This window comes from Gymnoscopelus microlampas (genome assembly GCF_963454915.1).
Source record: "Gymnoscopelus microlampas genome assembly, chromosome: 19".
NCBI classification, from domain to species: Eukaryota; Metazoa; Chordata; class Actinopteri; order Myctophiformes; family Myctophidae; genus Gymnoscopelus; species Gymnoscopelus microlampas.
The window spans coordinates 6,013,560-6,038,036 of record NC_139956.1 but is presented as its reverse complement, the minus strand read 5'-3'; the positions used below and the strand labels follow the sequence as shown (position 1 = coordinate 6,038,036).

The window sequence follows — 24,477 nt, the reverse complement described above, 5'->3', positions numbered from 1 at the left end:
GCGCAAATCCGTGTTAAATGTCTCAACAAATGTCTTATTTTTTCTTTCAAAAATAGCAGATCTACAAGCTCATAGCGCGGCACTCGGTGCCGCGCTATGAGCTTGTGTATCTGCTATTTTTGAATAGCCAAAGCTAAGTGGTTAAAATAATTGTGATGCTTTGTTAACTAATTTTGTTGGGGACCCCCTGGTACCCCCGTCAAGGACCACTGGTGGTCCCCGGACCACTGGTTGAAAACCCTTGGTCTAGACTAACCCGATATCCAAGGATTTAGTATACATTGCACGGAGGTGTCATTCTGTGCATAGTAGTGATGAGCGAGAGAGAGCGGCTGACCCGCTCACCCGCAGCCCGCATAATTGCCTCTGAAATCCTGACTCGACCCACCCGCGCCACGGGTTGACCCGCGGCCGCGGGTCCCGCGGCTTACGGGTCGGCCCGCTCATCACTAGTGCATAGACAACTGGAAAACCCGAAAATCCGTGCATAGCCGCCTCGCATCTCCCCCATTGTGACTAAACCATTTCGGAGGCACGCAGTCTCAAGGGAACTGGAGCCACGTGAGGTACCACCGAGCGAGCTGCCATCCCGAACGTTGCGACTTTCCCTTGAACCTACTCAGCGCCGTTTGAGTTACGTACCGATAGGCACGGAATCGTACATTTTGTCGTGGGGACTGCTCTGCTTACGGGTTTTTTCCGGGTTGCAACTGGTTACGCCCTGCACCGTGGGACTCGTCCTACATATGCACGGACTTTCCTTGTTTCTAGGCTACTATGCACTGAATGACGTGCACTGGGTCCGTGCAATGTATACTAAATTCTGTGAGATCAGGCTGGTCTAGACAGCATAGAGATGCACGCAATTAATTCCTTCCTATGGAAATTGATTGCTTCATGAAAAATTCATTTACAGTTGAGAAATGTAGCAGCACAGTGACTTATAGATGAGGGCAGAATGCATATAAAGTATGTGCATCATGCTAGTTATACTGTTCAGTACATGGACTTACGTAGTGAGCCCTGTGGGCTAAATTCATAGGAATTACAAATGTGGCTATTTTGACAGTGTGAAGATGCAGGGTAACGAGTTTGGTGTCAACTGAGCCGAAGGTGTGGGAGGAGATGGGTTTATAACCCATTAAGACCGGGAACGCATTATTATTTATTTGGCTATTCAAAAATAGCAGACATACAAGCTCATAGCGCGGCACCGAGTGCCACGCTATGAGCTTGTAGATCTGCAAAAAAACATTTAAATCATGAAAATGTTTGCAAATCTTTGAAAATATATATTTTTTTACATTTAACATTTTTAACTCGAATCTTTGCTTCTGGGGATTCTACAAATCTCTTCTAAATCCTGACGTATGTTGCTATACATCAGCGGTTCTCAAACTTTTTTCATGTCAAGGACCCCCAAAATGATATGTATTTGGCCGCAGACCCCCATCTTGTCAAAGATTTGAGAAGAGAGCGATGTTTGCTCTAAAACAAGTATATATTCAAAGATTTGCACACATTTTCACAATGAAAAAAAATAAATAGCAGATCTACAAGCTCATAGTGCGGCACTCGGTGCCGTGCTATGAGCTTGTATATCTGCTATTTTTGAATAGCCAAAGAAATCTTAAAATGACACAGATGCGTTCCCGGTCTTAATGGGTTAATTAGGTTTTGAAGTTTTTTAGAAAAACTAAGACTTCACAGACTTCATAATTCCTGTCAGCTCAAAGCGTCTGAACATTTGAACAGCCGTTGCTATAGCGCCACCATTAGGACTATTAATCTGGGCTCGCACTGCAGTTTTAAAATCCGAGCCTCGTGCAATATTTGATTCTCTATGATATTAAACATGCACGCGCTACAAACACGATTTTTAGATAAACGCGCATCACACCCTATGGGATTTTATTACGATTATAATAATTATCTATAATGAACACAGGAGACGGTTACACTTCCATTGGCAACTGAACGGTTGTGATTATGTCTGGGATGACATGTCAGTGATGTAAAGTAACTAAGAACATTTAAATTTTGAGGTATTTTTCTACTCCACTTTTTCTACTCCACTATATCTCTGAGGAAAGAAATATTGTACTTTTACTCCACTACAATTATTTGAAAACGTTAGAACTAGTTGCTTTGCAGATATAAATTATTATATTATAAAACAGATACATTAACACTTTAGCCCTATTTATACATAGGCTATTTGAAAATAGCCGATCTACAAGCTCACAACGCGTCTTTGTAAAAGTTTGTAGATCTGCTATTTTCAAACATTTTAGTACTTTTACTTTTGGTACTTTTAAGTATATTTTGATGCCAACACTTTTGTACTTTTACTCAAGCGACATTTTGAACACAGGCCTTTTACTTGTAAGGGCGCGCTGTGACAAATGCACATTATATTTATTTTATTTATCTACTTGATCTATAGGTGTTATTTTGTCTGATTGATATGTAACATTTGGTCTAAGTTTATGCATGTTATTGTATACGAGTGATATGTGACATGTTGGACCCTGAGATATATTCCTATTCACTTGAGAGGTAATGGGGGCTGAGTGCTGCGGTTGATTGGAACATTGGAGCCACCCGACGTTAGAAATAGAGGGTGTGCCACGGGGGGAGGGGAATCGAACAAACAACCCGTGTACCAGAGGGAACGGGTGGGAAACACGGAGATCTCCGAGGCGCCAGTCTATACCGTTTGAAACAAAGTTTAAACGTGACAGTAAACTGCAGCCTACATCTAGGAAAGAACTATCGAGCCCAGTGGAAGAGGAACGTGTGGTTGCTGCCGTGGGTATTCGAGCGCTGCGGTAGTGTACGAGACGCCGGTCGGTGTTGGAGTGACGAGGAGCCGACGAGCCGGTGAGGCAATACCAAGCAGCCAGTTCTTTGTGGATTACAATTACAATTTAGAGGGGTGCCCCGTACTTAACTATTGTTTGGGCCGCGTCGAGCGGAAGAGACTTTTCATTTCTTTTGGATTAAGGAACTGTGCGTCCGCGGAAGCGTGATAAGAAGTGGACGGTTGCAGAGACTATTCATTATTTGAATAACCGACTTCTAACCGCCGTGCGTGTCCGTGTTTGTTTACTGTTTATATTTGCACTGTGATCCGCGGGGTTACTAAAGACAGTGGGGTTTGTTTGGGGGTGAGAGAGTATGTGAAATAATTGTTATGCGTTGACCTGTTTGGTTTATTTCTTTCATTTGTTAGGGACAGAGACAGGGACAGTAGTTAAAAACCCAAGAGGGTGTGTTATTATTTACCATTTTGTGAGGACAATTATTATTTATTGTGGCTTAAATAAAGTAACCACGACTAGCATCCTGCCGATCCTGTTGTTTCCTTTTTAGTTAATAGTTACCCTTTCCGAGTTAAAGGGCGATTGTTACATGTGGTGGCCCGTACGGGGAACGCAGGTTAAAGGGGAACTAGTTGAGGCCACAATTTAATAATTGTCTCGAAAGGGTAAAATAAAATAAAATACACTGTAAAAAACACAACGGGGAAATTACAATGGAACAGAATGGGAAAAAAACAAAGCAGGTAGTGGAGGCGGCAGCCTACTTTGAGGAGAGTGAGGGCCCTGATTGCACAGTACAGCAACAATTGGCCTCAATAGGGGATAAGTTGCAGACCTGCAAAAATGAGGTACAGCAGGTCAGGGGGGATTTTGAAGAGGCAATGGAGAGTGGCATTAATAGGGAACTGAGCCTAAGGGGGTACATAGCTCGCAGGATGCTAGAGATGGAGGCTCTCATAAAAACCTCAGTTGATCGACTCCGGAAAGAAGTCATTGAACATTGTATGAGGAGAGAGGAGAAATGGGGCAAGGAGGTGGCGAAGGTAAAAAGAGCCGGTACATCATCACACCTAAGCTCCCAAGCTCTGCAAAAGCCGGACATTCGTTCCTGTGGAACACGTACTCCTCAAGGTCGACCCACCAGCACTCCCCACAGTCACCCCGCCGGTGCATCTCAGGGGCCACCCGCTACTGCCTCCCATGGCCGGTCCTCCAGCACCCGCTGGAAGAAGATCAACGGACAAAGCGCCTCACAGCCACCGCCCAGCCAGGCGTCGGCGCAGATGTGTGAGGCTGTGCCGGGGTTACCATCGAGGGGCGGTGACTGTGTCACCCTGGGACCCCGATCCCGAGGTGTCCCACCGGAGATGGAAGGCCTGATCCAGAAGTGGCCGTTGGGGTTAACCCTTGCGGGCCTAGCCAGGGCTCAGCGTGCAGACCCCAAAGTCCGAGATCTACGGGAAAACCTAGGCCATTCCGACCAGTGGACAGACCACATGGGCTACGAGAAAATTCAAGGGGTCTTATACCGAAGGCAGCCGTCCAAAGACCGTGGAGTGAAATATCAGCTGGTGGTGCCCGACAGCCGGGTCCACCGCTTCCTGGAATATTTCCATGACCACCCCACGAGAGGTCATCCAGGTAAGCTGAGGACACTCCTTCGAATCCTTGAGGTGGCCTGGTGGCCGACGATCCGCAGACAGGTGTGGGAGTACGTCAGTAGCTGTCACGTTTGTCAGCGGTGCAGGCCGGAGGATCGTAAGCGGTTCGCCCTACTACCGTCCACTAAGGCTGACCAAGCAGGAGAGGTCCTGGGGGTCGGCTCGGCCGGGCCGTTCCCGAGGGAGAAAAAGAACACCGTGCTGCTGGTCACCTTTGACTATAACACCAAGTGGGCCATGGTCAAAAAAGTTGAACAAAGGGTGGGTGTCTCTCGTACCAGGCAAGCCAAATACGACAGTGCCTGGCGGAACACGCGGTTCCAGCCAGGTGATTTGGTCCGGGCGAGAAAACATTCACTCTCAAAAGCATCAGACTCCTCAGAGCTAGTGCCCCCGAAAAGGTCAGGTCCAGCTAGAGAGCGAGTCAGATAGGCCCTAATAATTACAGAGTGAAAAGGAAAGAGTAAAAAGTGGATACATTTTAATGTGGTCAACCTCGACCCCTCCTTTGGGAGGACTTGGAAAAATAGCTTCCAGCTGGGGGGGGGGGGGGGGGGGACTGTGACAAATGCACATTATATTTATTTTATTTATCTACTTGATCTATAGGTGTTATTTTGTCTGATTGATATGTAACATTTGGTCTAAGTTTATGCATGTTATTGTATACGAGTGATATGTGACATGTTGGACCCTGAGATATATTCCTATTCACTTGAGAGGTAATGGGGGCTGAGTGCTGCGGTTGATTGGAACATTGGAGCCACCCGACGTTAGAAATAGAGGGTGTGCCACGGGGGGAGGGGAATCGAACAAACAACCCGTGTACCAGAGGGAACGGGTGGGAAACACGGAGATCTCCGAGGCGCCAGTCTATACCGTTTGAAACAAAGTTTAAACGTGACAGTAAACTGCAGCCTACATCTAGGAAAGAACTATCGAGCCCAGTGGAAGAGGAACGTGTGGTTGCTGCCGTGGGTATTCGAGCGCTGCGGTAGTGTACGAGACGCCGGTCGGTGTTGGAGTGACGAGGAGCCGACGAGCCGGTGAGGCAATACCAAGCAGCCAGTTCTTTGTGGATTACAATTACAATTTAGAGGGGTGCCCCGTACTTAACTATTGTTTGGGCCGCGTCGAGCGGAAGAGACTTTTCATTTCTTTTGGATTAAGGAACTGTGCGTCCGCGGAAGCGTGATAAGAAGTGGACGGTTGCAGAGACTATTCATTATTTGAATAACCGACTTCTAACCGCCGTGCGTGTCCGTGTTTGTTTACTGTTTATATTTGCACTGTGATCCGCGGGGTTACTAAAGACAGTGGGGTTTGTTTGGGGGTGAGAGAGTATGTGAAATAATTGTTATGCGTTGACCTGTTTGGTTTATTTCTTTCATTTGTTAGGGACAGAGACAGGGACAGTAGTTAAAAACCCAAGAGGGTGTGTTATTATTTACCATTTTGTGAGGACAATTATTATTTATTGTGGCTTAAATAAAGTAACCACGACTAGCATCCTGCCGATCCTGTTGTTTCCTTTTTAGTTAATAGTTACCCTTTCCGAGTTAAAGGGCGATTGTTACAGCGCTCCCACCGCACTTTTATTTTACCTCTGGGGCAGAATCTGCCAATGCTTTGTCAATGCAAATGCGTGGATTCCTGGTCTTGCGGATTTTTTCCAAGAATCCACACATTTACATTGACAAAGCATTGGCAGATTCAACCCCAGAGGTAAAATAAAAGTGCGGTGGGCCCTAACAGAGTATTTCTACATTGCGGTATTGATACTTTCACTCAAGTAAAACAATGTTTCCACCACTGTGACATTTGTGTTCAATTGCCACATACCATAGTTGTTTGGACAACACATTTTAACTTGACGTTGAGCACAACATTCAACTGTTACTGTACATTGGGATATTCTTCTTTAACGTTTTGTCAGCTCTCATACATAATTGCACATCTTTCAATTATTATTTCATGCCTGTGAGCATTCTTTGCAACTCACCTGCAATATGACCAATTTAATTTAGAGTGGGTGTCATTTGAGTGATGAAGCTCAGCCCTGAAGCTCATGGCCACCGTCTCTGTAGGGTGGAAACCTCATGTCCAAAACTACAAGCTTGTAGATCTGCTACTTTTGATGCTTTTGTGTGACGCTGTAGTACATTGGTTCTCAAAGTGGGGTCCGGGGACCCCCATGGGTCCTTGAGGGAGTTCCACGGGGTCCCCAGCTAAATGATGGAGAGTTAGGAAAATGGACCCTTATGGGTCTGTAACTCTGAGAGTGTACAAATGGAACCAAATGGACCCGTTAGGGTCCATTTGGTTCCATTTGTACACTCTCAGAGTTTGATTTTAACATTTAACATTGATTTTACAATATAAATTGCGGTCCAAGTGATAGAAATGCCATTAAATGGGGGTCCGTAGCCCTAATGCATGTCAAACTGGGGGTCCTTGAAATTAAAATGGTTGAGAATCACTGCTAGAGCCGTAAAAAATCTTCTCTTATGGGGGTCCCTGGCATAGCTAATGAGTGTCAATTTGGGGGTCCTTGACACGAAAAAGTTTGAGAACCACTGCTGTAGTATGATCACGTCGGGCGTTAATTTACGAAGAAACACAAAAAAGTTAGAATATGGAGATAAGAGGTTTCTGCCCGACAACAACGCCATGAAAAATACAACCATAAAATATAACCATAAAATCCCCAACAAAGCGTGAGGCGTTTTCAAATGTGTGCAGGCCGGATTATAAACACATCAACCAATGTCTAATAAAACACCAGAAGGATTTATTGGCAAAACAAACCACATTTACTCTGTTGAAAAGGCAGCTGGTCTCTCATGGACTTTAGCCCAAGGTGCTTCACATTTTTGAGAATATATAAACGAAGTATATTGACACGAGATTGACAAAATACAAGCTGCTGCTTTGCGTCTTTATAGCAACAATATTAATATTAGTAGGGGTGTGAGCCTGCGTGTGCGTGTGAATGTGAGAGAGAGAGAGAAGGAGAGAGAGAGAGAGAGAGCATAAGGGTGGTAATCCATCCTGGCTAGGGAAAGATAAGGGAAATCAGGGTATTAATTCCAATAAAGCCTTAGGGGGTTAGCTTTTTTACTGCCTCGCCTAGCTGATGGCTGCTCAGATGGTCGATGGCCGAGGGCTGCTCACATTGACTGGCACCAACCCTGGTCAGGGGTCTGCCATCAGAATAGCCACACCAGGGACCACGTGCACCATTGCCCCCCCCCCCCCCCCTCTGTGTTCCTATTGGCTGGGCTTTAAACAGCCATAACTCCAGTTTCCAGCATGCTAAAGGCCCCAAACTTGGTAGGTGCTCTTGGACGGCCAATAGCGACGTGCTCTAATTGCTTAAGCCCCGCCCCCTCTGTGTTCCTATTGGCTGGGCTTTAAACAGCCATAACTCCAGTTCCACGCATGCTAAGGGCCCCACGTTTCGTAGATGGTCTTAGACGGCCAATAGGGACAGGCTGTAATTGCTTAAGCCCCGTCCCCTCTGTGTTCCTATTGGCTGGACTATAAACAGCCATAACTCCAGGTCCCAGCATGCTAATTAAGGCCCCAAACTTGGTAGGGGCTCTTAGACAGCCAATAGGGACATGCTGTAATTTATTAGGCCCCGCACCCTCTGTGTCACAATTGTAATTTTTTTGGCATATCAACATTCTCGAACGTGACGACTCAATCCTAGATTGATACTATGTGAAACGTAGATCTGAACGTTTCCGTCTTAGATAGGCTTTTAACCAATACGACTGTGTGTGTGTGTGTGTGTGTGTGTGTGTGTGTGTGTGTGTGTGTGTGTGTGTGTGTGTGTGTGTGTGTGTGTGTGTGTGTGTGTGTGTGTGTGTGTGTGTGTGTGTGTGTGTGTGTGTGTGTGTGTGTGTGTGTGTGCGTCACAGAGAGGCTGACCTTCCGGGAGGTGCATTCGCCGCAGGAGTTCCGCCACGGCGAGACGGCGGAGGTGGTGTGTGACGTCATCAGCTCCCCGGTGCCGGTGGTGGTGTGGTACTACCAGGACAGAGAGATCACCACAGGGGACCACCACAGTAAGAGCATGATCATCTTATACCAGCTGTTACAATTCCTAACATGCAAACATGACCCGCTTTAATTACTTCAGTCTATTAGTAGCTTAATGACTATAGTATTACTATTCTATTGTCTTTTTTATGTCCAATGTTATTCGTATTTAAGTTCATAAAAATGAAACTCAAAAAAGTGCTCCTCGGAGTCAGAAATCGGCCTCATGGTGGCGCTATAACAGGCCCATGTGAAAAATGTGAAACATTTGGGGCAGAGGTTCGGAATTGGCATCCAGGGAGTGTGTTTGTGCAAAGTTTCGTTGTGTTCAGGCCAACGGTGCCGGAGATTAGCTGTTCACAGACAGAAGGACGGACGGACAGGGTGCAAAACATATACTCTCGCCATGCCTTTCAGCCTGGCGGAGACAATGAAACAAAACTTTAACTTTTCAGGACTCTAATTAAAAAATAGCAAGAATAGCAGATCTACAAGCTCAAAACGCGTCACACTGGAATCCTGAATTGGAATCCTGAATACTTTTGTGACATAGAATGGCGGAGAAAAAAATGTAGATAATAGGTGTCTGCCCGACAATATGCAATGTGGCCCCCTGGTGTGAGTGTGGAAATATAGTGGCCCTCTCCATCATCAAAGTTGCATCACCCCTGAGATATAGGATGAAAAGAGTTCTTATTGTGACTAAATCATAACTACATTGGATGATTTGGAACACAGGCAAAGTTTCCCCCCCCATTTCCTGAAAAGCAGTGGCGTGCACAGACATTTTGAGGGGCAGGTGCTCAAGTAAATTATACTTTTTTTTGTTTACTTGGTCTGCTCTTTTATCCCTCTACACCTATACCTCTTTGCCAAAAATAGCCGATCTACAAGCCCACAACGCCTCGCAGCGCGAGGCGTTGTGAGCTTGTAGATCTGCTATTTTTGCCTAAAGTTCTCTTCAGAAAAGGGATGCTAGCTTTCGAGTGGTTATGGTAAAAAGAAAAATCATATCACATAAAGATTTGGCGGACCCCCTGTAGTAACTCTGAGGACCCCCTAGGGGTCCCAGACCCCCTGTTGAAGACCCCTGCTGTAAACTGAAAAAGGGTACTTCTGGTCAAGAGGGCAAAGGGCAGGTGCTCTAGCACCATCTAGAGTCTATCTGTGCACGTCCCTGCTGAAAAGTAACGTTTTTGGACATACACGGTTTCTTGCCCGACAGCAAGCGATACGTAGGGTTTAAAGTGGTTGAAGTTCTACAATACAAGTGTGCAAGTTCTGACACACATTGGCAAATCAAATCATCAGGGAGCTGAACAGCGGCGGCCATTAACAGATTACATTTCATACAAAGTAACCCTGACAAACACTTTTCAAAACGTGAAATGCCAACACTCTGGTGTGGCACGCTGCATGGCTGGCGGTCCCAATTCTCCGGCTCGCTGAAAAGAACGACTTAGCGTGCCAAAAAGGAAGGCATTCTTGAGGAAGTGCCATTTTCCCCGCCTTTGTCTGAGCCTCACAATACGAGAGCAGTGAATTCCTTGAATGGAGACCTCAGCTCTGCATAGTGGCGGAAGAACTTCTAACAAGAAGTATTCTACTTAATGCGTAAAAAGTAACTAGGGTAACTAAAACGTTCAAATAATTGTAGTGGAGTAACAATACAACATTTGCCTCTGAGATGTAGTGGAGGAGAAGTATAAAGTATCAAAGAAAATGGACACACTCAAGTAAAGTCAAAGTACCTGCAAACTGTACTTAAAGGAGGAGTTCACCCAAAAAATGACATATTTTCTATCAATTGCACTCCCCATGAAGCCTTGAATTCATGGATTTATTTTTGTTTTTGTGGCATTCCTAAGCCAATAATTTGATGACCGTGTGTATCCGGTAGGAGACACAAATAATCTACTTTGTGTCTCCTACCGGATACATTAGCCGGTAGGAGACGGGAACCAAATTATTAGCTTAGGAATGCCACAAAAACAAAAACAAAATCCATGGATTCAAGGCTTCATGGGGAGTGCAATTGATAGAAAATAAGTCATTTTTTGGGTGAACTCCTCCTTTAAGTACAGTACTTGAGTAAATGTACTTACCGGTAGTTACTCTGCACCACTGCTCTTCATGCAGTAAAAGTTGGACGGGAGACACATTTGGCGTTTTATTGAGAAGACGGCTTATGGAGACGCTGGTTGATCTGGTTCTCTCACTACGTCCATGGAATACTTTACAAGGGTAACCGGAACAGTGGGCCCCTGAGAACACTGGGCACCATTTATTTTATTTCATGATTTTTGTTATAGCCAGTCATTGTGGGGATAAACAATAAGTTGAAGGGTATATACCGTGCATGTTCAAATCCCGTATACATTATTTCTGACCATTTCCCAAAGCACATAGTTGTATTCTTTATTCTTGAGTTGCCCACAAGGTTTATAGGTGCCCACTGGACGTGTGTGCCTTTACAAGGCAGCAAACTACATGATTCAGACAAGCTGCGCTTTCACAGCTCAACAAGGAGTGGAGGAGAGTGTGTGTGTGCGTGTGTATGTGCGTGTGATCCATTGATCCCGCTGTGTTTGTCGGCGAGGCCGTGTAGCGGCTTAATGGTTCGATCACTGAGCTAATGGACAGAAGGTCACGGGTTCAGCTCCTGGTGGAAAGGTAGAGTGGTGCAGGCTGAGGCGAATCAAAGTGAGACCTCTTCTCGACATATCTCTGGACCCTTGAGCAAGGCATTTAACCCATTAAAGGCGGGAACAACGCATCTGTGTGATTTTTTTATTTCTTTGGCTATTCAAACTAGCAGCAAGATATAGCAGCAGATATACAAGCTCATAGTGCGGCACCAAACGCAGTGCTATGAGCTTGTAGATCTGCTATTTTTGAAATATATTTTGTATATATTTTTTGCACACATTTTTCACGATTTAAAAAAAAAAAAGGCAGATCTACAAGCTCATAGCGCGGCACAGAGTGCCGCGCTATGAGCTTGTAGATCTGCTATTTTTCAATAGCCAAAGAAATGAAAAAAATTACACTGATGTGTTCCCGGTCTTAATAGGTTAATACCCAAAGTAGTTCCTTCTTCTTCTTTCGTGTGTCATCATCAGATGTCCAGTTCAGTAGTGTACAGCCACGCCCTCGTCTCGGGTCCCACATCGAAGAGGCCGGCCTCCGAGGGTGGTTTATACAGGGGACAGACTGTGATTATGTGCTCAGCGGTCTGCTCCGGCTCCCCACACTCGCATGCTGCTCCGTCCGCCAGGCCCCACTTCCTCATGGATGTTTTGAAGCGTCCGACCCCGGTTCGCAGGCGGTTCAGCAGGGTCCATTGCCGGCGTGGCAGTTCCTCTCCTTTAATGCCGCCTCCCGGGTCCTGGATGTAGCGGTGGATGCGTGTGGGCCCGGCCAACTCCCACTCCTGCTTCCAGGCTGCCGCCAGCCATGCCTCTGTAGACAGGTCCTCAGGGATGGACCTGAGCAGCTCTTGTACCGCCTTGTTGTACGGGTGGCGGGACTTGAGCCTATCTAGAGGCAACACTGTTGTGGTGGTGTTGTGCAGGATATGCCAGTCATGTCTACAGGCTTTCCTTGCAAGGGCGAGGGTAGCAGCCTCTCGTCGGAGGCCGGCCGGGGCAATTCCCGCTAGTACTGGCAGGTGGAATACAGGGGTGGGCTTCAGGCAGCCAGTTATGGTCCGAAGAGCGTTGTTTATGGCAACGTCGACCTTCCTGGCATGTGGGCTTCTGCACCAGGCTGGGGCACAGTACTCAGCTGCAGAGAAGACCAGGGCTTGCGTGGAGATTCGGAGCACCTTGGCAGATGCACCCCAGCTGGTACCGGCGAGACGTCGGATTAGTGAGACCCTTGATGACACTTTGGCTGTCACTTCTTCCAGGTGTTGTTTGAAGGAAAGTGTCCTGTCCAGACGTACACCAAGGTACCGCGGGGCTTGCTGGAACTCCAGGCGCTTGTTGTTGACGAATACTTCCAGTTCCCTTCCTGCTTCGCGGTTGTTGAGGTGGTAAGCAGCTGACACTGTCTTGCCAATGCTGAGCTGTAGGCGCCACTTGCGCAGATAGGCTTCAAGGATACCCATATCCTGGTTCAGGCCGACTTCCATCGCCTCCCATGTTGGTCGTCGCATCATGATGGCCAGGTCGTCAGCGTAGCCATATTTCCGGGATGTTGTCTCCGGTGGATCGTGGATGTATATGTTGAACAACATCGGTGCGAGGACAGACCCCTGCGGAACGCCATTCCTCAGCCTCCTGAGCCTACTGCATTGTCCATCACTGGTCTTTAAGGTGAAGCTGCGGTTCGTCAGCATCTCCATGATGAACTTGACCATGTGCCTGTCGGGGATGGTCTTCAGTAGCTTCAGGTGGAGTCCACGGTGCCAGACGGTGTCATAGGCAGCTGTAAGATCCAGCAACACTACTCCAGCCTTCTGTTTTAGCTGAAAGCTGTCCTCAATATCCTGAGTGAGCAGTGTCACCTGGTCGACCGTTGACCGTCCGCGACGGAAACCGGCCTGTTCCCGTGGGAGTTGTGGGAGTAGTTCCCACGCAGCAGGGTTTGCTGACCTCTGTGTTGTGCGTGTGGTGAGAGCTCCACAGCGCTGTGTGCAAGAGACCCACATGAAAAGAACATACTCTCTGCTCTGCTTTGATTGCTGTGACCTGAGCCAAGGCTGTGCAGCAGCAGAGACCATTTTAAAACACTAAAGTAACAATATTTTGACCACTTCAAACCCTCTATTCTTAGTAAAAAACGGACCTCAGTTCACCTGTTCTTTTTTTGTGCTTTGGTACTGTAAGCGTTTTGATGATGCCAATACTTTTGTACTTTTACTCAAGTATAGGCCTAAACAGCTTTTTTTATATTGTAGTTTTGCTGCTTCTACTTCACACATTAAAACCGGGAAAGAATCTGTGTATTTTTTTTTTATCTTAGCTATATATATATATATATATATATATATATATATATATATATATATATATATATATATATATATATATATATATATATATATATATATATAGCAATGTACGTTTTTCAGAAACCTCTAAGGATTTAGAACAGTAGTGTCAAAAATAGCAGATATACAAGCTTATAGCCATCAGCATTTTTTGCCGATGGCTGGGGGGCAAAGACAATATACTGTATGAACATATATGTTTTTTATAAACGCAACATATATGTTTATCATATGTGACATATACGAAATTGGCTGCCTGCATATATGTCTCTATATTTGTACATATATATCCATATAGTTCCTATATATGCACATACAGTATATGAACCTGAATATGGCATATATGTAGCATATATTCTGCATTATATTTGCCATATATATATATATATATATATATATATATATATATATATATATATATATATATATATATATATATATATATATATATACATATATATATATATATATATATATATATATATATATATATATTGCCACCAGGGGGGGGCAATTTCCCCCTAGCCCCCCCCCCCCCCCCATAAAATGGCCAATGCTTATAGCGAGTCACTTCGTGCAGCGCTGCAAACTTGTACATCTGCTATTTTCGAAAATATCTGAAATATGAAAATATCGAAAACGTTTTGAAAGTATTTAATAGTTTGGATTTTGGATTTTATTTTTAACACAAATCTTGTCATCTGGGGGTCCCTGGCACAACACTTTTTCAGATGGGGGGGGTCTGCGGCCAAAAACATATCAATTTGGGGGTCTGCTGCACAAAAAAACGTTTGAGAACTGATGGTTTAGAAGGCATTTTGTAGAGTCGGCCTCAGGCCTTAATGGGTTAAGTAGAAGATGTCCTCCTTCACGGCTCCATCATAACCTTCAGACACGGATGTCGGGTCAGAGCGCCGATCAGAAATTATCTTTTAATCCATTAAGACCGGGAATGCATCTCTGTCATTTTTAGGTGTCTTTGGCTATTCAAAAATAGCAGATATACAAGCTCATAGCGCGGCACCGAGTGCCGCGCTATGAGCTTGTAGATCTGCTATTTTTGAATAGCCATAGGAATCTAAAAATGACCGTGCATGTTCAAATCACATATACTTTACCTTATTTCCGACCATTTTCCAAAGCATATAGTTGTATTCTTTATTTTGTTTTATTATTCTTGAGTTGACCACAAGGTTCATAGGTGTGCCTTTACAAGGCAACAAAATAGCAGATCTACAAGCTCTTGTAGATCTGCTATTTTTGAACAGCCATAGAAATCTAAAAAAATGACACACGCGCTGCGTTCCCGGTCGTAATGGGTTAATTTCTCGTTGAAGTTAAAATCTCCAGCGCCGTTTGGCGATGATGAAAAGTGGAGATAGACATCTCTTTGGTTTTCCTTCTTTTTTTCTTTTGATTAATTTGAATTGCGTTGCATGGGGTATTATAAAACATCTTTGCCTGGGTATAAATTGCCTGGGTATAAGTTCGGGGCCAATCTTCGGAGTGGCCACCGCGGGGAAGACTGGAGATTATTTGGGTTGTGGTAATTACCCAGCAGAGTGTTTATCTCTGACGGCTTTATCGCGGTTTGTGAGGATTGACAGACGGGAATGTTGAAGAAGGGAGATTGCGGTTCTCACTCGCTATTTCCCTATAACTTTCTTATCTCCAGTGGTGTGAAGTAACTAAGTACATGTACTCGAGTACACTTTTGAGGTATTTTACTTTACTGGAGTAATTTTTTTTTTTTTTTCATATATAGTAACAAATGGTGGTCAAGTATTGTAATGGTATAAGATGAGTAAATTACAATTTTCTGTACATTTACCTCTACTCCACTACATCTCAGAGGCAAATATTGTACTTTTACACCACTACAATTATTTGAAAACTTTAGTTGCTTACTAGTTACTTTGATTATTATTGTTACAAAACCACTTCAGCCCTATACATTTAAGCCATTTGAAAAAACATTTTGATCTGCTATTTTGAAAAGATTTTATGCATCTTATGCATTTTTATGCATTTTATACATTTAAAAACTTTGTAAAATGGGACTTCTACATAATGAGTACCTTCTACTTTTGGTACTTTAAGTACATTTTGATACCAATACTTTTGTACTTTTACGCAAGTACATTTTAAATTCCGGACTTGTAACAGAGAATTTCTACATTGCAGTATTGATACTTTTACTGAAGTAAAAAGGATTGAGTACCTTTTTGTTGCTATTTATTTTCTCCTCCTCGGAAGTTCACAAACATTTTCATGTCAAGGACCCTTAAATTGCTTTAACCCCCCATTTGAAAACATGTTGTGCCAGGGACCTCCATACAAGATTTGCGCAGTTAAAATGTTTGCAAATTTTAAAAATATGTTCCAATACATTTTGAAAATAGCAAATCTACAAGCTCACAATGTGTCGCATCGTTGAAGTTGTTGAACTGAACACTAATGCTATATTAACCAATTTAGCCGGGGACCCCCAGGAGACCTCTCAAGGACCCCAGGGGGCCCTTTGTGTCTCTCTCTCTCTCGCTTATTTATGCTTTTTAATCTGTGCAGACTTGAATGTTGCAAATACGTACATACTCTGTATGTGTTTGTATTACATTCTATGTGAACGAGATGTGAACTATACAAATAGTTTGACTCTCTCCCCTTCTTTCTCCCCCCCCCCCCCCTCTCTCTCTCTCTCTCTCTCTCTCTCTCTCTCTCTCTCTCTCTCCCTCTCAGGCAGGTACCAGGTGTTGCCCAATAACAACCTTCAGATTGGTCAGGTGACCAAGGCAGACGAGGGTGTGTACCGCTGTGAGGCCAGCGTGGAGGCGCGTGGCGAGATCGACTTCGTGGACATCGCCATGGTCGTCAACGGTAATGTTTCCCTACAGAACCATAAAGTACACAACCCATTCTGGATGGTTCTGCAACAACACAAAAAAAGTTACTTTTTTCTTTTTTACTGATAGATATATTATGTATTGGATTTTTTTTTTTTGGAGTCTCAGTCGGTAGCTCTGTCGCCTCACAGCTAGAGGGTCCTGGGTTCGATTTTCCGCCGGGAACGCTGTGGGCGCTGGGGGCGTGTCCTCTTCTCCGCGTCATCAGTGCCCATACCCTAGGTGGGGTTGCAGTAATCCTGGTCTCTATACTGCCTCCCCCTGGTCAGCCGGGGCGCCTGATGGAGGGGAAAGGAACTGGTTGTGAATAACGTGTTCCTTCCACACGCTACGTCCTACCGTCCACTCAGAGAGTGTACAAATGTACACTCTTTGAGTTAAATTAACATTGATTTTACAATATAAATTGGGGTCCAAGAGATAGAAATACCATTAAATGGGGGTCCGTAGCCCTAATGCATGTCACACTGGGGGTCCTTGAAATAAAAAATAAAAATAAAATAAGTCAAAATCTTCTCTTATGGGGGTCCCTGGCATATCTTTTCAAATGGGGGTCCGCGGGCTAATAAGTGTTAATTTGGGGGTCCTTGACATGAAAAAGTTTGAGAACCACTGACTTAGACAATTGGCACTGGGTGAATAAAAAAATCGCAAAATCGTGGCATAAAAATAAAATGTATACATTTTTTCCATGGCCTTATAATCGTTGTTTTATTTGATGGCCTTCCTGCCCTGGCATTTGGCCTCAGCTGTGCCCTCAGAAACATCAATGGCCAAGCAGCCTCGCCCCAAAACTGATTCAATTTCAGGCCTGGTATACAGACCAATCCATGATACACAATTTAACAGAATTTTTGCCTTTCAAGTTTTCTATTAACAGAAGACTAAATGCTTTTCAGAAGAGCACAGTGTCTAATTGATGGTTGAAAACCTTCAAACTGACGCCCTGGAGAAGAAATAACCCTGCACACTGTGTGGTTGCACACAGTTACAGTATATCTCATACACAGTGGTGTAAAGTAACTAAGTACATTTACTTAAGTACTGTACTTAAGTACAATTTTGAGGTATTTTTACTTAACTTGAGTATTTCCAATTTCCAATACTTTTACTTCTACTCCACTACATCTCAGAGGCACATATTGTACTTTTACTCCACTACAATTATTTTAAAACTTTAGTTACTAGTTACTCTTCAGATATAAATTATGATATTATAGAACACACATTAACCACTTTAGCCCTATTTTATACCTAGGCTATTTGAAAATAGCAGATCTACAAGCTCACAACGCGTCGCATCGCGACACGTTGTGAGCTTGTAGATCTGCTATTTTCAAATATTTAGTACTTTTACTTTTGGTACATTTTGATGCCAATACTTTTGTACTTTTACTCAAGTACAAGTACAAGGACTTTTACTTGTAACAGAGTATTTTTATATTGCAGTATTGGTACTTTTACTTAAGTAAAGAATTTGAGTACTTTTTCCACCACTGCTCATACACCTCCTAAGTAATCAAGCCTTGAAATATAATGAACAGACACAACACATAAGGGCAGAAACACAAGGTTAGGATTGCATTGAGGTCACTGCAGTAGAATAAGAATCAGATCTCTCTCTCTCTCTCTCTTTCTCTCTATCTCACCACACACACGCACACGCACACGCACACACACACACACACACACACACACACACACACACACACACACACACACACACACACACACACACACACACACACACACCGTGAAATGAGCAGCCATGTGAATGCGTGTCATTTCGTACAGTACATCATTGAAGTCAGTAGAGGCACGCGTGAAATCTCTCTCTCTCTCTCAGTCAATTATATCCCTCTGGCATGTGTAGAGTCAGCTCAATCCTACAATCTAACATTAGTTTCATCAGCTCTTCCATGTTGAGACCTAGTCGCAGCGGTTGACGGTTCTCAACCTGCGGGTCGGGACCAAGGGCCAAGGCTTGGATATTTACGATGAGGCCAACACGGAAGCTTATGAATGGCCAGAGTGGCGCTGTTTTACCCTGCGCCGACCTGCGGTGTCAGAAAGAATTTATTTTAACGCAAGTGAATGGGTTTTTTCACAAACTTTAGACTAGATTTTCTTACCGTAATAAAAAATTGTCATAAATTCTATATGCTTCCAGTCGCTTGTTTAAAGTCTCCTTTCAATCATCAGGATATGCGTTTTGCTAAATTATGGTCCTATTTATTTTAAAATTGACGATAAAGTAGGCTATTCTCTAGGAGGGGCGGGATGATTTGATTGACAAGCTACACAACCAATAGCATTCATTCCCTGCCCCCACTCTTGATTGACAAGCTATCCAACCAATAATGGTCTGGTCTCATTCTGCAGGATATGACGCGATATTGAAAGATGGCGGACCTACAGTCTTGGAACAATCGGCTTCATTTTCGGTCTGTAGAAAGCAGGGGAGTGGCTTTGTCCATCTCATTTATACAGTCTATGGTCGGGACCCCCAGATTCAGTGTAGACTGAAAAAAAGCAGTCCTAAGTACAGAGGTAGCTCAGGTCGAGTTTGCTAAGTCTAGACGGTTTAATCGGTTAAGTTCTCGCACTTGCGTTTGGAAATATGGCATAATAGAGCAGTTTGCATTCAGAGAATATTACGCTCCACTTTGCAGCGTCAAACGTCACGTCCCTGTGTGCATTGTTGTGAAATATCTCATTCCTTTCTGGAGGAAAATGAGATGCAAGTCGTGCCTGAATGAAAACTGAGCTTGACTGGATCCGCTCAGATAGGATACTTAATCCATTCAGACCGGGAACGCACCTCTGTGTCATTTTTTGACAAGCTCTACAAGCTCGTAGCGCGGCACTCGGTGCCGCGCTAGAGATCTGCTTGTAGATCTGCTATTTTTGAAAAATCGTGAAATATTTGTGCAAATCTTTGATATATATTTATATACATTTTAAGTCAAATCTTTGCCTCTGGGGGTCCCTGGAACAAAATATTTTGAGATGGGGGTCCGCGGACAAATACATATAATTTTGGGGGTCCTTGACATGAAAAATGTTGACCACTGATATGAGAAAATGAGATCCACTGATATATAGCAATGTGAGTAAAAAAAAATATATATACAAAAAAATGAACTGAAGACATTTGTAGAATCCCCCAGAAGCAAAGATTTGAGTTAAAAATGTTCACTTTGAAAAATGTATATATTCAAAGATTTGCACACATTTTCACGATTTAAAAAAGAAATTGAATACCCAAAGAAATCTAAAAATGACACACAGATGCGTTGCCGGTCTTAATGGGTTAATTAATATACAGGCCTATCTAACTGTGGTCTCTCTCTCTCTCTCTCTCTGCTATTTCCCATAATTGAAATTCTCAATTAGCAATGGATCCGGCCTTAAAAAATCGAAGGATGTCATTTTAATTTGACCATTTGTCCTCATTTACAGAGAGCGGTTCGTAGAAAAGCGAGTCACCTGAGACGGTTCGGGGGGGAGTTGATTGAAACGCGATCTCGCCACTAAAGCACTATAAGAGCCTCGTTACGCACGAGCGGCCGCACTATTGACTCTTTGCCTATGTAATTCTCTCCTCGCCTAATGTAATGATGTAATAGCAGCCCTCCCCTACCCTCCCCCCCAAAAGAAAAAACGACATGAATTGCATTCAATTTAGCTAAACCACTCGCTTCACTTGTGAGGAAGTTCCAATAAGCCTGCTCAATGAGGCACAGCCTATTATTCCAGCCACATGACACTCATCATTCCCCACGGAGAGCCGAGCGGAGTGAGTGGCTCGCTGAACTCGCTGAGGACACCGCCGTACCCGTACCCCCCCCCCCCCTTCCCCCCACCCCCCGCCCCCCCTCTGGGAGCTTGTCAATGGCTTTTAACCCATCAAGACCTGAGGCCGATTCTTAAAAATATTTTCTAAATATTTTCCTAACAGGAATTTATTGAAAAAAATCTGAAAAATATTTTTTCAAGATTTTTCAAAAATAGCATATCTACAAGCTCATAGTGCGGCACTCGGTGCCGCACTATGAGCTTGTAGATCTGCTATTTTTGAATAGCCAAAGAAATCTAAAGTGACACAGATGCGTTGACCTGAGGTAGATTCTACAAATGTCTTCTAAATAAGTTTTCTGAAAAAAACGTATATCAAAAAGCTATTCCCGTCTCAAAACATTTTGTTCCAGGGACCCCCAGAAGCAAAGATTTGAGTTAATAATGTTGAGTTAATAAAGATTTGAGTTAATAATGTTGAGTTAATAAAGATTTGAGTTAATAATGTTGAGTTAATAAAGATTTGAGTTAATAAAGATTTGAGTTAATAATGTTGAGTTAATAAAGATTTGAGTTAATAAAGATTTGAGTTAATAATGTTGAGTTAATATGGATTTGAGTTAATAATGTAATGTAGTTATTTTTTGGGCGAGAGATCAAAGTTCAGAGAATTGTCTTTGAGTAATGTTATTGAAGGTGAGTTTGAAGTGATATTTCTCAATTTTTCCACAGTAAAATCGTACTTTAAAAAAAAATATCTACAAGCTCACACACACACACACACGCACACGCACACGCACACGCACACGCACACGCACACGCACACACACTCACACTCATATATATATAAATCTAAAATGACACGGATGCTTTCCCGGATTGAAGGGGTTAAACGCACTCCACTCTACCATGGGGATTGTCATGTTGATCCCTGAGTGTCCCTGAGGAATATTTAGTTGTGTGCGTCTGTCACGCATGGAAGACAGCCGCCACGCTGCTGCAGCTAATACCATGTTACAACGGTTTAGGTGAGCCATGGGTGTGTGTGTGCCAATTATCTGCCAATGTGCAAGCATAGACAGTATTGACACCCCTAAATCTAACAACACCCCTTAATGATTTGATTAGCTGCAGCTGTGTTGCTTGCGTCACTGTGTAGCCTACTATAAGGTCAGCCTCGTTTGCTTTTATTTATTTTTACCGTGCTGTAGTTTTGAACCTGAACCGGAAAACCAACTAGAAAATCTGTCTCCCGAGGGTTTCATTGCCCTTTTAACTCTTTGACTGCCTGCAATCAAACATAATTTGCCAAGCCACTGCCAGCCATTTTCTTGTGTTTTCACTAACCTTTAAGAAATCATAGAATGGGGTGGGGGGGGGGTTATCAACTGTTATTACACGGCTTGGTTGAATGCTCGATTCTGATTGGTCAGTCATCGGTCATTATTTCTGGATAATGACCGATGAGCTCAATAACGGACCGCTGTCTAATCAGAGACTCAGAACACCTGCTCATATCAACCTGCGCTGCTTGATTTTATGCTTTATCCAACATGACAGCCATGTAAACAAACAACCAATGTCATTTACAACTAAACGTTGCTCTCAAGAATGTTTTTGAAAACATTTGAAGTGAGAAATAGACGATGCAATAACCGAAAAGTCATTCTATTTGATCCACTACACTTCCTTGTTTATCGTGGCGCAACAACGGGGGAATACCAAAACGCTCGCCCCAAAACATAGTCACCCCGGGGCAAATCCGGCGGTATTACAGGCAAATCGGCAGTAAATAGAATGGGGGGCGAGTGTGTTTTGGGGCGAGTTTTTTTCCATTTCGTCATTTGTTTTTGCGAGGCGAACTTGTCCGCCCAGCCCAATACTTATGGAATACTTTCATTGCCGTAAGCAAGGAAATACTTCGTTTTGTTGTTACTTTTGGGTAAATGTATTTATGTATTTATTAAGTCGGCTTCGCCTCGGTGGTTAATCGCCCTGTCGGGCTTTAAATTTCAATAATGACTACCTCCCCATGCATTATCCCTTGCTTAATGTTGGTCCAATGACATAGACTGATCTGGGCCATGACCCTCCTCTATGCTCAATGGTCTAGAGCAGTGGTTTTCAACCTGTTTCATGCCAAAGACCCCTACATTGATATAAATTTGGCCGCGGACCACCATCTGAAAATGTTTTGTGCCAGGGACCCCCAGAAGCAAAGATTTGAGTTAAAAATGTATGTAATATATTGTAAATGTATTCAAATATTTGCACACATTTTCCAGATTTTTCAAAAATAGCAGATCTTCATAGATCATTCATAGCGCGGCACTCGGTGCCGCACTATGAGCTTGTATATCTGCTATTTTTGAATAGCCAAAATCAAGTGGTTAAAATGATTCTGACGCTATGTTAACTCATTTTGCTGGGGACCCCCTGGTACTCTCCCAAGGACCACTGGTGGTCCCCGGACCACTGGTTGAAAACCAATGGTCTAGTGTTATTTGCTTCTTTTAATTAAATAGAACGAGCCATTCATCTCATGTACTTCTACAATGAATATAACCTACAGATCCTTTTAATAAACCTCCCTCTGGGGGAAGGGACTGCTGTTTGTGTGTGCTTTATCGCTATATTGTAAATTCAGTAAGTGGCATTTAATTTAGTCTGTGTGATTTTCATTCAGAAGTCACCAAAAAGAAAGTCGTATAAAGTCATCCACATGCTAGATGAACGACTGACCCCGGCAATGAAAGCCGGGCGGCCACATTACTTTGGCTATACGATCAATACTTTTAATGTAATTAAAATAACACATCCATTATATTTTCATTTGTTTTATAGACCAATTATTTGTATACAAGCATTGAGACGGTTGAGTTCAACCCAGTTATAACCTTTTTGTAAGCGCTCTTCTGGGTTCACAACACGTCCTGTGTTTGAGGCTCGTAAGACACTCCTGAGTGAGTACCCGCTCCAAGCAGCCGATGGCCCTGCGCACGCACAGTGGTGTAAAGTAACTACATTTACTCAAGTACTGTACTTAAGTACAATTTTGAGGTACTTTTACTTCACTGGAGTATTTCCAATTTTCTATACTTTAACTTCTACTCCACTACATCTCAATGGCAAATAGTGTACTTTTACTCCACTACAATCATTTGAAAACTTTAGTTACTAGTTACTTTGCAGATATCAATTATTTCATTATAAAACATACATTAAACACTTTAGCCCTGTTTTATACCTAGGGCTAGGCTATTTGAAAATAGCAGATCTACAAGCTCACAATGCGACGCGTTCTGAGCTTGTAGATCTGCTATTTTCAAACATTTTAGTAGTTTCACTTTTGGTACTTTAAGTACATTTTGATACCAGTACCTTTGTACTTTTACTCAAGTAAATGTTTAATTCCAGACTTTTACTTGTAAGAAAGTACTTCTACATTGCAGTATTAATATTTTTACTTAAGTAAAACATTTGACCACTGACTAGTACAAGCTTAGCATGAGCAGACTACATCTCCACATCCCTAGTGTATATATCTAGTTTGAAACTATCTTGTTGTTATAGAACTTAGTAAGGCCTTTTACACGCCAATTCGGTAATGGATTTGAACAGTTAAGATCATTAGTGATGAAAGAAAATCTTCACCTCATTAAAGCCTATTAGTAGTTAATTGAGTGATTGTCCACTGGTTCCTTATGACTATAGGTTTCTATCAGTCCAAATGAGTGTTTCTCCTCCACTACATTTGTGTGATGTACCGTGCACTGCAAACCGATGTCCTCACACCTACGTCGCACCGCCGATCTGACTGATATGCCCATATATGGAGAACTCTGTATCTGGCAGTCCTTGTCCAGTCCTAGAGGTTACGTTTAGGAATAAGGTTAGGTTTTGGCATAGTTTACTGAGGTTACGTTTTTCTGATAGTACTCATTGTTACTCATTGAGTGTTTGTTCAGTAAAAGGAGTCTCCCATGTCTCTCCAGCTCTTTATTAAACAGAACATGCATTTTCAGTGCTCTCTCCTGATTGGCTTAAATGTTGTCACCTTCCTGAAAATGTACTATATTCTCTTTACTTAAGAGCTGGCGAGTCCCCTGTGACCGAACAAACGCTCTGTAGCAATGATTACTATCAGAATATAAACCTTTTTAACAAAAAGAAAATATATATGCAAAAAATATCACTCACCCTATACCTTTAAGTCAAATATCTGAGTACTGCCCACATGGTGCAAC

The 24,477-nt window shown here is 43.2% G+C and overlaps 1 protein-coding gene across 1 annotated transcript in view; it reads left to right on the top strand.

Annotated features, from left to right (window-relative positions):
* The window catches only part of LOC311035279 (neural cell adhesion molecule 2-like), a 658,788-nt gene that overhangs the window by 515,569 nt on the left and 118,742 nt on the right, over window positions 1-24,477 (top strand). The window contains exons 4-5 of the mRNA XM_084043386.1: window positions 8,413-8,559; window positions 16,269-16,406. Of these exons, the coding sequence (XP_083899512.1) occupies window positions 8,413-8,559; window positions 16,269-16,406 (285 nt within the window). The remainder of the gene's footprint in view (window positions 1-8,412; window positions 8,560-16,268; window positions 16,407-24,477) is intronic.